The sequence below is a fragment of the Neophocaena asiaeorientalis genome, unplaced genomic scaffold (assembly GCF_003031525.2).
Source record: "Neophocaena asiaeorientalis asiaeorientalis breed wild unplaced genomic scaffold, Neophocaena_asiaeorientalis_V1.1 scaffold357, whole genome shotgun sequence".
Lineage (NCBI taxonomy): Eukaryota > Metazoa > Chordata > Mammalia > Artiodactyla > Phocoenidae > Neophocaena > Neophocaena asiaeorientalis.
In genome coordinates this window covers 3,278,890-3,296,839 of record NW_020173270.1, presented here as the reverse complement: position 1 = coordinate 3,296,839, position 17,950 = coordinate 3,278,890, and the positions used below count along the sequence as shown (strand labels likewise).

At 62.4% G+C, this 17,950-nt stretch overlaps 1 protein-coding gene across 1 annotated transcript in view; it reads right to left on the bottom strand.

Moving 5' to 3' along the window:
* Positions 1-17,950, bottom strand: part of MLLT1 (MLLT1 super elongation complex subunit) — a 55,709-nt gene that overhangs the window by 2,972 nt on the left and 34,787 nt on the right. Inside the window, exons 4-10 of the mRNA XM_024746018.1 lie at positions 15,179-15,322; positions 11,971-12,096; positions 7,609-8,163; positions 3,271-3,358; positions 1,476-1,584; positions 349-448; positions 16-87 (exon numbers count right to left, since the gene is read on the bottom strand). Coding sequence (XP_024601786.1) covers positions 16-87; positions 349-448; positions 1,476-1,584; positions 3,271-3,358; positions 7,609-8,163; positions 11,971-12,096; positions 15,179-15,322 — 1,194 coding nt within the window. The remainder of the gene's footprint in view (positions 1-15; positions 88-348; positions 449-1,475; positions 1,585-3,270; positions 3,359-7,608; positions 8,164-11,970; positions 12,097-15,178; positions 15,323-17,950) is intronic.

Sequence of the window (17,950 nt, the reverse complement as noted above, 5' to 3'; positions counted from 1 at the left end):
CCCCCCAGCCCCCACCTTGTCGTAGGCACCCCTCTTGAGGATCTTCTCGGGCTTGCTGCAGGGCTCCGGGCTCCGGCGGCCTGACGTCTGCAGGGTGACCCCAGGTCTGTGTGAGCGCCAGCCCACACCCCCTTCCCCAGCCCCCAGGGCCACCGCCTTCCCAGGCCCCAGGCCTGCTTGTCCTCCCTCCTCTGGCCCTGGACCCAACTCTAAGGGCAGCCCCTCCTGGGCAGCTGACGATCTCTGGGGCCTGGGGGTGAAATGACCTTCCTCTGCACCCACCACCCTGAGCCTCAGACGCTTGGAGAAACCCCAGGCCCAACCCTCAGCCGGCCTCTAGGACGTTACCTTGCTGTTGGGTGGGGGCGGCTTCTTGGGTGGAGGGGGCTCCCGACTGGGTAGGCAGGAGTCGGCACTGTTGTCGCTCTCGCTGTCACTGAAGCTCAACCTGAACGCAGACACGACACCCTGTCAGGCCACCCTGTGCTCAGGGGAGGGGGCCCCACCCTGCAAACAATGCTCTGGGGCTCTGGGACGGACTCGGCCCCTCCCTGGGGCCAGGCCAGCGCCCGGCGCTCCCCCTACAGCTCAGGAGACCCCCTCAGCCAGCTCTAGGCGGTCACTGCCGGCTTAAAAGGAAAGGAAAGAAAGACTGCATCTGAGCTGCCTTCAAAGAGCAAAGAACCCAGAGACGAGCACGCTGGCTCTGAGAGGCTCTGGGATCCCGGCGGGGCTCGCTGCTCACTGCAGGCTCAGAATGCCGGCGCGGTGCGGCACCCTGCAGGACAGTCCCTGCCAGCGGCAGCCTGAGCCCAACGCCCCGGGAGGGAGGGACACAGGTGCCAGCGTGGTGACATCAGACGCCCGCCCCTTGCTGGGCGGGGCCCAGACCCCGAGTCCGCTGAGCCCACCCCACAGTCCTGGGGCCAAGGCTGGCACTTGCGCTGGGCTGGAGGCTGAGAACGCACAGCCATCCCTGAGGTGGGCTCGCTCCCAAGGCCTGGGGGTGTCCAAAGGAGGGGCCTCGGCTTACCCCACTCTGGGGGAAGGCCACACGTCATCTTCCCTGGGCCAGTGCACCTGGGGAAGGGGGAAGGGACCCCTGGCCCGAGCCCGAGAGCAGAGGAACCAGCCCCCACTGCCCCATATGCCTGGGACCAAGGCTGGTCCTCGGGCTGCTGGGCACCGCCTCGCCCCCCTTCTCGGGTGGCGATGGACTCCTCTCCCTGAGCGTCCTGCCCCTCCCTGCCAGGCAGCCACATCCTCCAGCGAGGGGAGGAAGGATGCCCCCTGAGGCCCCCAGGCCCACCTCAATGCCTAGGCAGGGCACCGCCCGGTGGGCTCAGAGGCTCCCTTTGCCTCACCCCGGGGAGCCCCCGTCCTGGCCCACCTCCTGGAGGCCCCACGATTACAGCAGGGCCAGGCAGAGCTGCCCCGGTGCGCCCACGCCCACTCCTCCCCTCTGGCCCAGGCACCTGGAGTCCCTTCCTGCGTTCGTCTTGCCAGCAGCCTCCTCGCCTGACGAAGAGTCGTCCTCGTCAGATTCCTCAGACTGCAGGTCCTCCACCATGGAGCGCAGGGGTCCTGGTGAGGGCCGCGAGGAAGGGATGGAGGGAGGGAGGGGGAGAGAAGGGGGTTCAGGGCTCCACGTGCACCCCAGAGTCCCCTCCACCCCCAGGGCCACATGGAGCTCCTTGACGCCACGACCTCCAAAACACACCCAGGCAAACCCACCTCGGAGGTTCCTCTGGCCAGGTGGGGCCTGCCGCCTATCTCCAAGCACTGCGCCTGTGGCCACCCCCTCCTTAAGAGACTCCTGGCTCCCCCCACCCCTACCTTCCTGGCCCTCCTCACAGGCCTCTGGCCCCTGGCCCAAGACAGGACCGCAGGGCCCCTCCATTGCAAAGGGAAGGAGCAGCCCTCCTCTGCTCCGGCTGCTGGGATCAGAGCTCTGCCTGCAGGCAGGATGAACCAGTCCTGGCTGAGAAGGGCGAGGCGGCCTGCAGCATGGGCCACAGAACACCAGCCCCCCAGCCTGCGCCCCTCCTCGGGCCTGCCCAGCCCCGTGGCAGGCCCCTCCACTGCTCCCGGCCCACCGTCCTCCCCTTTCTCCAGAGACACTCGGTTCCAGTCCCCTACAGACGGCATCTTGGTTTATATTCCTGTTACCAAGGCAACAGAGGGACACAAAGCCCTCAATTACCTTGGTCATGTGATCCCGTGCACGGCAGGTTTCCCCCTCCCTTCCCCGTAGATAAGAACCGTTGGAGAGACTGTGGGCTTGGAGCACCCCATCCCCCAGCCCCCTCAGGACTGTGTGTCTTTATGTCAGGCCCCCGGACTATGCTCGCCTCCCCCAGCTCTCCCCCACCCTCCAAAAGGGACTGCAGGCCGTGGAGGAAATTCTCAATCCGACCCACCAGAAGAGGTGCTTCCAGTGCGAGGGTGGGCAGGGGTCGAGGGCCCAGGGGGCCCTATCCACTCTGGGGCAGGAAATGGGTCTGGTGCCGCCTCCCAACAAGTACCCCAGGCGGCCTGCAGGGAAAAGGCAGCACTGCAGGCTGCGGGGGCCTGGGCCGAGTGCTGGCCAGGCATGCGGCAGGAGCGGGGTGCTTGGCTGGGTGGCTGAGGCAGAGGAAGGGACCCTGCGCTGGCCAAGTGAGCCTCCATCTGGGAGGAGCTGGAGAGGAGGCTTCCGGCAAGGGCAGAGCCCAAGTCACAACAGGGCCCTCCGCCGCAGACCCACAAAGCACAGCTCAAAGCCCTGTCGCACAGATGGGGCAAAGCTGAGGGCCCAGGCGACGGACAGCTGGCGGTCGGGTCATCTGTGCCAGTTTTGCTTTTAGCACCAGACCCCTGAGCGTCCACACACCTGTGGACACGGATCTCTGGGGCCCGGTCCAGGCAAACAGCGTATCCTGAAGTGAAACCCTGGGCAAGCTCAGCCCAGGCCCCAGCCTCCCTACCCTCCCTCGCGCCCTGCCCTCGGGCTTTTCTGGCCCTCAAGGTGTGCTGAAACTCGGGCACGAGCAAGCCCGCATTGGGAGATTCCCTGTGAACCCCTGGGCTCCATACCAGACCCGAGATTCCCTGTGAACCCCTGGGCTCCATACCAGACCCGAGATTCCCTGTGAACCTGGGCTCCATACCAGACCCAGTGCCCCACTGGCCTCCGGGAAGCTCGGGGGCTGCTCCCAGAGCAGTGAGCCTTTCCACCAGAAACCAGCCCCACGCGTCCCCACCCCGGCTCTCTCCTTTCCCAGCACGCACCTTGACTGTGGTTCTGAGATGGCTCAAAATCCGAATCTGAACTGGAGTCGGAGCTGGAGCTGGAGTTGGATGGGCTCGACTGGGCGGACTTCACCCCACGGCAGGGCAGGCGGGGGGCAGCAGGGAGAGAGGACAACAGTCATCTTTCAGTCCAAAGAAAAGGAGCCCTCCGGTGGCAGGGACAGCCAGGCAGGACGCCCCAGATACGCACTCCAAAGGCCGCCAAGGCGCCAGGCCCCGGCACCCGAGACCCTGACCCCATCCCACCGCCTCCCCCAGCCCCAGGATGCCGCCAGTGTGCCGCCAGTGTGCATTCAAAACGCAACCAATGACCTTTCTTTTCCCACTGAGGGACGGTAAATCTCCAGCCACGCCTGGCGCTCCCACCTGCCCGCGCAGGAGGACGGGGCCGAGGCCAGCTCTCGCCGCAGGGGCATTGGAGGCGGGCGGGGGCAGGCGACTGTGGCTGCTCTCACTCGCGGGCCCTACCCTCCTCCGGCGAGAGCACAGCTGGCTGGTGTGCGCTGCGGCCAACAGCTGGAAGGTCCGAACAGGAAAGGTGGGTGCGTCCTCATCCTGCCCCTCATTTCCTCAGTCTGTCCCGAGGCTGAGTGGCGACAACAAGCTGTCTCCCTGTCACTGGGTGCCCCTGAGGTGATGATGAGTGAGTGTGTGGGCAAGTGACAAGCACTTGAGGACACAGTGGACGCACAGCTGGCCCCACTGCACCCAGAGCCGGTCACATCCCCCTTCTCCTCTTCCTTTAGCCCCGACTTGGCCACCAGGGGGCAGTAAAAGCCCAAACTAGGAGCCCAGGCCCTAGGATACTAAGGCGTAAGTAGCACGGGGCAGCACCTCCCACTTGAGAGGCCTGCGTGGGGAAGGGGTTGAGCCAGAACTGGGTGGCGTCTGCTCTGGGCCCTCAGGAGAAACCAACAGGCTGGCACAGGTATGCGCAGCAGAGTGATACGCCCAGCGCCGGGGGCTGGGCCAGGCTGGGCTCCAGTGGGCACTCCATGGCTCAGAAAGCCTGCCAGCCCAGGGCGCCCAGACGCCGTCCAGCCTCCTGTCCTCGGGGACTGTCTGGGGGAGCTGAGCAGCCTGAGCACCTGGAAGGGGCCAGGAGACAGGCGGAGACACCCAGCAGTGTCTCCTCAATCCTGGCACGTGCCACAGGAGAGGAGACCCCAGGAGAGGAGCCCCTCCCCCTGGCCCGTGGGCTGAGGGCAGCCCCAGCTCCTGGAAGGAGACCCGGGAAGGCTCAGGTCTCTCCTCAGCAGACTCAGAGAAGGATCCCACTGCCTGGGCACAGAATGCTTCCCAGCTGAAGAGCTGAGGGCTCCCTACTCTGGGGTCCGCCACCGCCCAGCCCGACCCGCTCCGGGCCCTCCCAGCACGCCCCTGCCAACGTCCCCAACTTGCTACCTTCACACGGGCCAGTGGTGTGCCCCGAGAAACCCTCCCGGGGAAACCAGCCTAGACTGGCATCACCCACTGTCCACTGGGTGGGTACCAGTCAGACCAGTGTGTGACCCTCCCCACCCCCAAAAACGGGCCTGGAGCCACACGGTTCCCCCGGCATGCATATCCCTGAGTTCTTATTCTGGCTTGGAGGTCCTGGCTTCTGACCTTGGCTTTCTCACCAACTGGCCAAGGCAGCCTGTGGTTTTAAGCCTCAGTTTCCCCATCTGTAAAAGAGCTGCCCTGAAGGCTTCTGCTAAGCACACGGAGGTCGATGCCAATTGCACTTCCGACCTCTGGGGCAGGGAATTCGGACAGAGCTCCGGGGCAGGGAAGACCTGGCTGGGAGGCCACCAGCACGCAGGCTCGGGCCAACAGGCTCAGGAAGGTCCAGGGCAGGGCAGCACCTGCTCTGTCCTGACGGCCCAGGCCAGGCGGGCTTCTCAGCCACACTCGTCCCCTTTCCTTCCACATGAATCCAAGAGGCGGGGTGTGGAGGGGAGGGGGGAATCTGGAAGTGGTGTCAGCCCCAAGAGCCTAATGGTTACTGGGGGTCAGAAAAGCCCTCAAGGGGCTGCCAACGTGTCCTGGGGCTCAGGCCACACGGGGCGTCCGGAAGGAGGGTGGAGGGCCTGCTGTGCTCCCAGTGCTCCAGGGCCTGTGACTGAAAGGGACTGAGTGTCAGGAACCCCACAGCCAAGGAGACCCCAGAGGAGCAGCCAGAGGAGAGCCAGAGGAGCTGGGGGGCTTGGCCCAGGACTCAGATGAGGAGCTGCCTGGCCCCTCTGAGGGCCGACGGGGAGGAGGAGACTTGGGCTCCACGCAGCGGTCAGAGCTTTCCGGCAGTGGCGCCCACTCGGCCTCCAGCGTGGGACGGCCGGAGACAGGCAAGGGCAGCTGGGGAGGCCCGGGTCTGGAAGGCCGTCTTGCTCCCTTCGCCATGGCCACCTGTGCCTCGCCAGGTCCCAGGGTCAGGACATGTGAGTCACTGTCCAGCAGCCCTAGAGATCCCCCGGGCATGCTGACGGCCCAGACTCGCCGTTCAGAAGTCTCTCAGCGTGCTGGATGCGCCTCTTCAGCCAGGAGAAAGCCCTGGGCTTCCTTGAGCGATTCCAGCCTCAGGGCCGCGGTGGCCAAGGCCACAGACACTGGACACCCAGCCAGCCCCACCCCACCGCACGGAGCAGGCGGAGGTAGCTGCCCACAGTGGCACGGGTGCTCACAACAATCACAGCAGGAGGGCAGGGTGGACACCCGCGGCCAGGGCGCCAACATTCAGCCAGGGAGGCAGGGCTCAGGGAGGCCTCCACCTCTTCCCTACACAGGGGCACCAGCCTTGGGCACAGGAAGGTCTCTCTGGAAGCATCTGAGGCGGACAGGAGGGAAGCGCACCAGACCAGAGCTCCGGGTCTGAGCAGACGGGAGAGAAAGATGCTAGATGGGGTGCTATGAAGCACCCAAAGAACCTCCGGCAACCGAGAGGTGGCTGGGAGGGCCCTGGACTCCCAGGAGTCTCCAAGTAAGAGAGACGTTCCGGGGTCCTGCCATCCTCAGGTTCATTGGCAGACAGTCTCCCGGGCGCAAGAAGCGCTGGGCATGTGACATCACCAGCCCTGTGTGTGTCCCTAATTGTGGGGATGCACTGTTACCCATGAGCCAAACTGTCACCCCCAGCCACCTCCAACGAGGTGCCCCTGGAAGCCGCACACTCACGACATCGGTGCTACTGACACAAACCACCTCTGGCTTCACCTCTGGGAACCATCTGCAAAGTCCCAGTGGCTCTCTGAGCAGCAATGCTGGAGACAAAGCTTCTGCCTTTGAGAGTGAATAAGAGTCTGGGAACTACAAAAGGCCACTGAGGGCTTCCCTGGTGGCGCAGTGGTTAAGAAGCCGCCTGCCAAATGCAGGGGACACGGGTTCGAGCCCTGGTCCGGGAAGATCCCACACGCCGCGGAGCAGCTAAGCCCGTGGGCCACAACTACTGAGTCTGCGCTCTAGAGGCTTCGAGCCACAGCTACTGAAGCCCGCGTGCCTGGAGCCCGTGCTCCAGAACAAGAGAAGCCGCCGCAATGAGAAGCCCGCGCACAGCAACGAAGACCCAATGCAGCCGTAAATAAATAATTAATTTTTAAAAAAAGGCCACTGAGGGCTGGGGCTGGTGATACAGGTGAGGGGGTCAATCGCTCACTCATCCATCCGTCCATCCAACTATGTATCCATCCATCCATCCCTCCAAGTCCCTGTTCGCTGAGTACCAGAGGCCAAACAGCATGCGGAAATGACGTGGCCCTCCAAGGCCCAGAGAGGTCTGGCTACCCAGAGTCAACAATCTGGCCCCTAGCTCCTCTGTGACTCAAGCCGTCTCTGATGGTGACATTCAGAGCTGCATGGAAATGCTGCTGCAGGAAAAACCCAGAACCTCTGGCTCCCGGACCCAGAGAGTGGGATGAAAACACACAGGGACACCACATCACGAGTGGAGGGAGGGGGTGCCCTGGCTGACCGAGCCTGCGGCAGCCGGGTAAAGACTCCATGGTGAGACACAATCGCCCACCCTGACCCCAAAGCGGCCAGTGAGACTCCGGCCCACACAGGGGGCAACCCGAGAAGAGCTGTGAACGCAGATACCAGTATAACGCTGAACTGGGACCCTTCATCCCAAGCACCGTCCACACAGATCTCTCGCGAGGCGGTTTCGTCACCCCCAACGTAAGGGGAAACTGAGATCTGGCAAGGCACAGAGGCTGCCCAAAGCTACATGGAGCAAGTGGGCGCCCAGCCTCCTTGTAACCTCTGGGCGGCTCAGAGCCCGCAGAGAGAGGACGAGGGTGGGGTGTGGGAAGGGGAGAAGGGCGGGGGAAGGAGCCACCTCACCTCGGTCTTGAAGGAGGCCTCGTCCTCCGAGTTGGACTCCTCCGCCTCCTGAGGCTTTTTGATCTCCCTGGGCTCGTTCTCAGGCTTGACCTTCTCCGCTTTGGCACCGCCCTTGTCCTTGGCCGGTTTTTTGTCCGAGAAGGAGGAAGATGAGGTGCGGGGTGAGGTGCTCGGGGCGCTCCTGGACCCCTTGGAGCTGCTCTTCTTCTGCTTTTTGGCGCTGGGCTTGGGTGAGTCGGCGGCGGCCGGCCGCTTGCTGGAAGACTTGGGCGGGGGCGGCGGCGGGGGCCCGCCTTTGGGGGACATGCTCTCCAGTTTGGTCTCCTTCAGGGCCATCTTGGGCTCCTTGAATGCGGCCTTGGGCGGCGGGGCCTTGTCCTCCTTGGGCGGCCGGCCCTCGCCCAGCTTCCGCGCGGCGTCCTTGGTGCTCCTGGCCTGCTCGCGCTCCAGCTCCTTGCAGGCGCCCCTGCTCTCTGAGTCCTTGCGTGGCCGCTCCCGGTGCTCCTTGGTCGTCTTGTGGGCCTTGCAGGCCTTGCCGCTCTCCCTGCTGGCGTCCTGCAATGCCGGGCAGGAGGGGGACACGGTCAAATGGCATCTCGGGGCCGCCCTGCTCCGCCTCCCACGACCCCTACAAAGTATAATCCACCTGATTCAGACTCAGCTAGAGAAAATCTTCCATAAAGCGAAAAAGTAAGGCAGCAGGTGAGAGTTTTAAATGGAGCTGTCCCTTTAAACTACTAGGAAGTGTCAGCAGGTCCCAGGCGGCTGCAGGCTAAGACTCCCCTGAGGGATTCAAGAAGAGTACACGGTGAGTCAGATACAGACAGGCAAGCCACACGGACCCACTCCCGCTCCAGCGCCTTGCAGCTTCCCGCGGGGCTGCTGCGGCGCGGGGGCTGGGGGCGCCAGCAGGCGGGGCCTCTCCTCTGTCCCCACCAGAGCCAGGTGCTTCCCCAGGTCGCCCCCACCCTGCCTGGAAGGCCCGGCTCCGGCCCGGCCTGGCCTGGCCCCAACGCGCACCAGCACCGCAGCTCTTTGATCGCCCTTTAATCTCCACATTCAGCATTAACTGCGTGCCTGCCAGGTTCCCAGGCACTGCGCATGACTAACGGCTCCTAGACGTATCCCGAAACCCAAGCCGCCTGGGCAGCTTTTCTAAACCATGTGCAATGCCTCAACCTCCGCCTCGGAAACCGAGGGTTGAGGGTGGAGCCTGGACTTTGGCGTTGATGAGCCAGGTCAGGGGGGCTCCCACCGGCAACAGAGGCAGTGAGCGGCCCTGCACCGGGCCGCCGGGAAGGCGGGCTGGTGGCCTCCAAGCCTGCACGCCTGCGCTCCCTCTAAGCAGGAGCAAGACCACCTACCTCACCAGGCGACAGTGCAGGGCGGGCAGGGCGGGCAGGGCGGACAGGGCAGACAGCGAGTGCACAGTCACCCCGCCCCCAGGCAGGAGCCCCGTCTGACACCTTGGCGGGCCTGCTCCTCGCCAACACCGCGTACACCGCATCACCACCTCGCCGCACAGCCAGGGCTGCGGGACAGGTGCCCGCTGCCGTCCGCTGCCAGGATTCTGCCCCCAACTCTGTGGGACAGGTGCACGGCTGGGCACCACCAGCAGCTAGACCACAGGGGCCCACCTGGGCGGGGCCCCCAAAGCAGCCTCCCTCTACCAGCTCACCCCAAGTGCTGAAGGGACGGGCGAGCCAGGTGAACACCCAGCAGCTGGGCTTCTGCTTCCTGCGCTCACAGTCTCCAAGGGTCCAGCGACAGAAGCCTCCCAGCAAAGAGCCACAGGGAAAGACGGCACAGCCTAGAACCACCTCTGACCTACTGGAGTCCCCGTTTTCTTGCGGATCCACTACCCACACCAGTGCCAAAGGTTCAGGGCCAGCCCCATGGGGCCATGGACTCCTGCCACCTCCCTGGAGAGAAGTCGGCCCTGTGCCCTGGCCCCGGCCATCACGTCACCACGGCAGCGGGAAGGGGTGCTCACACCACGAGCACCCCTTTAGAAGCCTGTGCAAAGGGGCACCCCTGGGGGGCTGCTGTGTGGAATGGGGCCGGTCTCTGGGGGCTCCACTCTCCAGCAAGCTGTTCCCCCAAGGAGGGAGGCAAGAAACAGAGACCTCCCACACCATCCTGGCCTCTTCCTGCAGCGTCCATGAGCCCGCCTGGGCCGCACAGTCCCAGCCCCGAGAGGTGGAGCGGAGCACCCCTGATGGGCACGACTGCCGACGGCCCCCTGCCCGGGTCGGCAGAGCCTCCCCGCTGTCCAGGGCCTGCCCAACTAGCAGGGGCCTCGGAGCGGCGGCTCTTCACCTGGAGCTCTGTACGGGCACCCAAGAGCACAGGCCCTCTGAAGTCACACACTAAGTCTGTAGCATAATGTAGACATTCCTGGGGCAAAGCTCCACTGCAGTCATGTTCTCAAAGCTGTCGAGGACCCAAAATGATTAAGAACCAAGTGTTAGAGAAAAGCCCACCAGGCCGACTGGCTGACATCAGACAAGGAGAGGCAGGGCGCCCTGAAGCTATAGGCGCACAAGTCCAGGGGGCGGCGGGACCAAAGGGAACAGCCACCTGCACAGTGAGCCTTCAGGGGGTCCCGGTCCTCTCCTAGGAGGCTCCACTTCCTGCCTGCCAAGCTACCCTCCAGGGGTCTGTGGGAAGAAACAGAACCACAGGGACCAATCCACCTGGGGCTGCAACAGCCAGACTCTCCAGCGGCCCCCAGGCCCTACAAGGACCATGCCCCTCCCTCCTGGCCCTTCTGCCTGGAGCATGCGGTCCAGCCAGTCAGCCTCTGCAGGTCCAGGCAGTGGAGAATCCGTCTGGGGGAAAGAGCCAGTGCTTCCTCAGCTGGAAGAAGAGGCAGGACTGTGACAATGGGCAGAGGGGGTCTGTCAGAGAGCCATCAGCAGAAACCTTCGCAGGGACCCCCTATGTCACAGCGTTCAGGGGCTGCAGAAAGATGCTGGACCGGGAGGGGTGAAGACGAAGGACCCTACCTGCAGGCCTCCCAAGCCTCGCAGATACACCCACTGGCTTGGGGGGGTCCCAGGGGTTTCAAAGACCTCAGCAAGAGATGCCACCAGTAACCCCAGCAGACGTGGCTCTGTCGGCCACTGGAGTGTCCTCACCACCTGGGAGGGGGCACTTCTTAGGTGACTTGCAAGCAACAGGTACAGAAGAGATGGCAGTTCCCACTCTTCCTATTTTGCACCGACTTCCGAAAAACCGTGGGTGGCTCGGAGAAGCTGCCAAGATGGCTAGCAAGAATTTTTCTTCAAGTCCTGTGAGGTTCAGGGAGAGACCCAGGAGTCCTGTGAGGGGAAGACCCTGGAGCCGCACTCCGTACTTGAAGACTCTGGCCTCACGCGTCCAGAGGGCTTAAGTCAGACAGATCTGAGGATTTCAGAGACCTAGTGGCCTTGTGGAAAGTGCCAGAAAGACCTTGCCTGGCTGACGTGGCCCTCCTCCAAGGCTGCTGATGAGCATAAGGCTGTAAGACGGCCCAAGAGTTCAACCTGTCCACCTCGGCCAGGCCCCCGACACCCGACAGGGAGTGAAGCAAGAAGACTGCCAGGATGAGAAAGGATACACTTGCGGGGTTGGTGGCGGATGACCAGCAGCTGCCCTGAGAGCCAGGCAGAGCTTGGCCTCGGGGACACAGCTGTGTAGGTGGCTGCAGCGTGGGACGCGTGCCCACAAGCTTCCAGGTCCACTGCAGGACCAGCCCGAGGGCTCTGGAGGCCACTCCGGGACAGCTGAGAGAGAGAGGTGTCGGGAGGGCAGAGTGCCACCTGCCTGGCTGGCCGAGAGAAGACGAGGAAACGTTTCTTCTTGAGGCGAAACAGCTGGCTCCGCCACATGGTTCCACCCGGCCCTTCCCCCAGGCGAGCTCTCTCTGCCCAGAGCTGCTGCCAAAGAAGGAAGTGGAGCCTGGAGCAGCCGCGGGAGGGAGCGCCAGCCCCTACGGATGGGGAGTGCCAGTTACGCCCAGGAGGCAGCGGTGGACATGCTCTGTCCACGGCCCCCAGCCACGCCAGCCTCTTGGGGTTCTGTCCGAGTGGCCCTAGGCCCTCAGACTCGGTGGACGGGAGAACGGGGCAGGCTCTCTGGCCTCAAGAGGAACGGGGGAAGAACCTGCGATCATCTGGCTGTCTGAGCGGTGCAGGAGGGCAAGCCTCCTGACGAAGGGGCAGAGCAGCCGGGCGGAGCACAGAGATGTGCTCCAAGAGAGGATGCCAAGGGAGCGAGTCCGGGGACGGAAGGTCCAGCTCTGCGGAGGGGCGCCCTGAGCCCAGGCCCCGCCACTGGGCCCCAGCGCTCCCACATGACTGGGCCTTCCGCCTCACTAACCTTGGAGCCGTGGGACGGTTTGGTCTTCTTGGGGTCAGAGAAGGCAGAGAGTGGAATTGTGGGTAACATGGGGTAGTCGGGGCTGGGCCTGGACACCGTTTCTGCTCCTTCGGGCATTACCATCACCTAGTGATAAAGAAGAGACAGATGTTATCAACGAGCAAGGAGGCAGGCTGGAAATTCGATAGGCAAGAGGAAGCCGGCCTGCGGAGCTTCCCTCCGGGAGGGGCCGAGTGCCGAGCGCTGGAGCCAAGCGGGGCCGGGCAGAGAGCGAAGAGAAGCCGGGTCCCAGGATGGCTGGGCGCGGTGGGCCGGGCCGGCCGAGAAGACGCGGAGCTGTGGCCAAAGCTGCCCCACACGCGGCGGTGTAGACAGACCAGAAGCGCGGTTGGCATGGGCGGGAAGCCGGCCGGACACCCAGAGCAGGCAGCTGCGGCGGAGGGAGCAACCTCTGCAGGATGTGTGTGCCCGATGTCCTCCTCCACCGTGAGGCGGGCGGGGTGGACAGACAGGGAGAGTGCGGCCAGGCCAGAGGAGAGCTGCGTGGGGTGGGCGCGGGGGGGAGGGCCCAGAGGAGGCAGGGTCCAGGGTCCTGCTAGGAGGTGCACAGGGAAACACCTGCCCGGCTCCAGCCAGGCTCCCGAGGCCCCGGCTGAAGGGGGAGAAGGCGGCGGGCAAGTCCTTGAAATACTGACACTGCAAATTGACCCTAGTAGCAGTCAGCGCTCAGAGGGAGCCTTCCAGACGCTGATGAGACAGAACAAAAGAATAAAGCGCACACACACAAAAGAAGAAAGCATTTAGCTTGGTAGGACAGGCCCCATGAATAACCCTGAGAGCCTGGGATTCCCCGAGGAACCAGCGTTTCATCTGGGGGGGCCAAGGTCACGCCTGGCTGCGGGGACGCCGGGTTGAAAGGAGGGCGGTGGAGCCCCTCGCCCCCCAAGCCCTGCAGCGGAGCCCGAGGCGGTGCTGCTCACGGGAGCCTGTCCGACCACCACGCTCTGAACCAGACACCCAGAAGCCGCCTGCCCCACCAGGCCCGGGATCACGCTGTTGGCGACCCGCATACTCCAGGCCACAGGGAAGCAACGGAGAGCGCAGCCCAGGAGAACGGCGGGGCCACAGGATGCCTTAGTGCGTCCACCCACAGACCTTTTCCTTCTACTTTCGCTGCAACTTCTCTCCCTTCAAATGAAGGTCCCCAACCAACCCTATCCCAGGACAACGCGTGGAGGCCTCCCGTGTCGCTGCCTGTCTGTGACAGCCCTTTGGGGCACATGGCTCCACGGGGACCCGTCTCACCCCTGGCCTCTGAAGGAGCCTCTACCTCTGCGCAGCTCAACTGCCGATGGGGCAAAGGATGAGACACAAGCTGAGGGGCCGGGCAACCGCCTGGCACAGCGGGAAGCAGCTCAGGTCACCGCTGATGGTGTCTGAGCCTCACGCGAGGAGCGACAGGGCTCAGGCAACCCCGGGAGAAGGGGCCCGTACAGAAAGCAGTCCTCGTGGGCTCACCGACGGCCCGCTCCTCCTGCGCTGGCCTCCTGTGCTTCCAGCGCCGACATCAACGTCGATGCAGGCAGGCTCCGGGCCCATCCGCCACGGGATGGCAAAGGCGGCGCCACTGGGACCCAGAGCCCCAGAATGGCAAACAGGGACCAGGACTCAGGGCTCGGGAGCCACCGTCCCATAAAGGTCTCGGGCAGCTCCTGGGACCAGAAAGCACTGCCCTGCCATCAGCCTGGGGCGTGAAGCCCGCAGCCCCAAAGGGCGAGAAAGTTCCTGACCAGCCAACCGGCTCTCCAGGCAGCCCCAAAGGGCCAGAACAGCAGCCAGCAGAGACCACAGGGTGGCAGCTCGCGGGCCTCCCTCTGCCCTCCAGTTTTACGTGTTTAGATGATGCTCACTGAACCTGCATCTCCTCAGAGCAAAGAAAACATCTTTTTTTTAAATTTCAAAACGTTTTAGTTTTTAAAAAATAAAATAAATGACTATAAATGATACAACCAGTTTTCCCATGTGACTCTAAAGGTTAAAAAAAAAAAACTTTACGTGGGGAGCCAAGGTCTCGGTGCCTGGGTCCTGGGACTCTGAGAGGCCCGTGGACGCTCTGTGTGTCTGTCTCCCAAAGAGAGGTGACCGTGAAAGCTTTGGGGGAACACCCGGGAACACCTCGGGAAATACTTTGGAAAATATCTGGCAGCGAAAATAAGGTAGAGAAGCAGAGCTGGGGGAGGACCGCTGAACCCAGCAAACTCAGGGCCAACATCTGTGTAAGCTGACTCTGCACCTCCCGGCTCTGTGACTGGACTCCGTCAGCCATCATGTGCTAGATTAGAATCGCACACTAATCTTTTACTAGGAATACAGCATAACTTAATCACGTATTCTGCGATGAATACGTGATTGCTTTCATATTTTTAAAAAAGTTTATAGAAAGACCCAACTGAATTAAGTGAACAGGAAAGGACTGCTCCCCAGAGCCAAAGAAACCCAAGCCAAACGCCCTGCACGCACTGGGGAGGTGCGCCTGCCTCGACGACACACACGTGCGCACACACAGGCTCTCGCGCCCCCAGCCCGACTCCTCCATCCCAGGCTCGGGATGTCCGTGTGCTCAGCCCACCGCCCTCGGCGCAGTCCAGTCCTCCTCCACGACCGAGCACCCGACCCAGCTCTCCAAAGGCCTTGCCACGTGCAGGGGGATCACTGGCCACACAACTTGCTACGGAGACCTAAGTTCTGAGAGCCTGTGTCACCAGGACAAAACCGCCAGGAGCGCGCATCAGCAGGGAGCCTCTACAGAGCCGGGGCTGCTCCCCCCACCCCCCATGACACGCCCCCGCGAGGCCTTGCTGATCTGGTTAAAACTGGCTCCGGCTCCAAGCTGACAGATTGGCCTCACGCCCATTCCTGCCCCCTCCCCCCACCCCGCCCCACCTCCATGGAGGACGATGCTAATTACCCACAGCCAACAAGAAGCTACAGGGTAACTAGAGACTAGTTAGTCCCTTGCAGCGGACAGCACCCTAGCGCAGACTCGGGACGCCTGGGTCCCATCCAAAGCTGCTGGGCGCCACCCGTGCAACCTGCCCCTCTGGGTCCTGGGTGCCCAACCACACGCTGGAGAGCCCCGGGGGGCCCCCAGCACCAGGGCCGCCCAGCACTGGGGGCCATGTTGGGGCATGTGGAGCGGCACACTCACCCCGCCGGCCATCAGCAGCTTGTACCGGAACTCCACGGTGGGGTTGTTGAAGGTGAGCTTCTCACAGCGCAGGTGGTTGACGGGTGGGTTGCCCTCCAGGTTCAGGAACAGGTCGTAGGTGAAGCAAACCTTCCTTGGCTCCTCCTTAAACAGAGAAAACAAGGAAGTCCACTCAGGGGGCTGGGCAGGAGGCTGCAGGGCAGCCACGGACCAGGCGGAGGCACTCCTTGCCGCCGGGCCTGCCCCCCTCTCCCTTTGGACCCTCATCTGCTTCTCTGTGTGTGTGTGTGTGCCTCCCCATCGCTCCGCTCATGCAAAAGAAATCAACTTACTGTTTGCGGAGCGGCAAAGCAGGCACCACGACAGAAATAAAGACCATCAGGATGATATTCTCAGCGGGTTAATGAAGCAGTCCTGCCGATGGTGTGCGCAGCCCCGCACACACATCCCCCTCACCCCTCAGTGCTCGGCCCACAGACGGGGAAGACGACGCTCCAAGACACACAGCCGCTCAGCGACAATGCTGAGACCGGACCCCAGGCTCTAGGACCAGGATCCTGCAGCCTCAACCCCCGGCCCCTTTACTGGAAGGGAAATTTCTCCAAAGACATACAGGCGGCCAATAAGCCCACGAAAAGATGCTCAACACCATTAACCACTAGGGAAATACAAATCAAAACCACAAAATACTGCCTCACACCCACTAGGATGGCAATTATTTTAAAAAAGGAAAATAACAAGCCTTGGCAAGGATGTGGAGAAACCAGAATCCTGGTGCTCTGCTAGCAGGAAGGTAAAATGGTGGTCCCTCTGGAACAGTGTATGAAAGTTCCTCAAAATGTTGAATACAGAGTAACTGCATGACCCACATATCTCCCCTAGATGTATACCCAAAAGAAATGAAAATACACATTCACATAAAAACTTGTACGCCTGGGCTTCCCTGGTGGCGCAGTGGTTGAGAGTCCGCCTGCCGATGCAGGGGACACGGGTTCGTACCCTGGTCCGGGAAGATCCCACGTGCCGCGGAGCGGCTGGGGCCGGGAGCCACGGCTGCTGGGCCTGCGCGTCCGGAGCCTGTGCTCCACAACGGGAGGGGCCGCAACAGTGAGAGGCCCGCGTACTGCAAAAAAAAAACAAAACCAAAAAACCCAAAAAACTTGTACGCCTATATCCACAGCAGCATCACTCACAATAGTCAAAAAGCAGAAACAAACCCAAGTGTCCATCAACAGGTGAATGGATAAACACATTGTGGTCCATCCATATAACAGAATGGTATCCAGCCACTAAAAGGAATGAAGCACTGACACATGTTACCACGTGGATGAACCTCAAAAACACGATGCTCAGTGAGAGAAGCCAGACACAAAAGGCCATGCAGTGTGTGATTCCATTTACACGAAGCGTCCAGAACAGGCATATCCAGAGACAGAGTGGCTTCATGGTTGCCAGGGGCTGGGGGAGGGGAACGTGGAAACTAACTGCAAATAGGGATGAAGTTTCCTTCTGGAATGATGAGACCGTCCTGGGAACTAGAAAGCTGTGATGACTGCACGACACTGTGAACACGCTAAAACCACCAAATTCGTGTGCTTTAAAAAGGGTGAATTTCCTGGTATGTGAATTACACCCCAATTTTTTAAAGTGCTATCCGTGGGAGAGAGAAAACTAGGAGTACAGGGAGCCAGTGGCGGCCTCTCAGCAGTGCACAGGAGGTGAGGAAGGAGGGCAGGTCCGGCAGGGCTCAGGAAGGAGGGGCAGGGCAGCTGAGCCCTCTCGCTGGCACTTCCCGGGCTGGCTTCTCTTTGCCCCTTCCTCCTGCGGTGGTGCACCAGGGCCCCGGCCGCCCCGCCATCCCTGGGCAGATGGTGCGTGGTGAGCTGGTGATGCAGCGAGCGGCAGCCTGGCTGGCCACACGCCCGCTTCTGAACAAAGGGGACAGGAGTGAGGTCCTGCAGTTGCACTTGGACGACTCTGTCCCCCCATCCAGGCCACAAAGGTAGAAGGTGCATCTGTCACGCGATGGAGCCGCAGACCCTACCCTCCAGGAGCTGTCAGGCCTTCTCAAGCCAACCTGACGCCACCGACATCGACCCGGCCCCTCCCCTGGCCCCTGGCCCCAGGAAGAATAGGTTTCTACCCCGCCCATCTGCACGAGACTTGGAAATCAGTCCCCTTGTCCAAGGTGGACAGTGACCTAGTTTGAGGCGATGAGATAAGGGAGGTCAGCCTAGGGAGGGCTTTCCTTTCCAAATCAAAAAAGTGCAAGAAAGTCTCAGCATTTCTCTTCTTCCTGACTAACTGTGAGACGGCACACGGTACACCTGCAGGCCAGCGTCAGCCATGGCACAAGCGTGGAGGGAAGCCGAGAGCACCCCAGGCAGGCAGCCCTAGTGCCACAGAGCTGCTGCCTCCCACTTCTTGTTAAGGAAGAGAAAGCAGCCCCTGGTAACCACTGTTACACCCCTACATGCAGCCAGTGCCCCTCCTCTGTGTCCACCCATATGGAGGCATTTGTCACACTGGGTGTGTGTCCCCACCAAGCTGGGAACCCCTGGAGGCAGCAGCTGTGGGGACTCCTGTCCTGCACCCCCTTCCCCGGGTGCTGGCCGCCCTGGGGAGGCGCTCCATATTCGCCAAAAGAATGAAATGTGACCACTGCTGGAGAGGGGCCTGACCCAACAGTGGGGGTGGGGAGGGGGCCAGGAAGGGCCCATGGAGGCTGTGACAGGCTTGGAGAACAGCTAGAGGGTGCAGAGAAGTGCCACA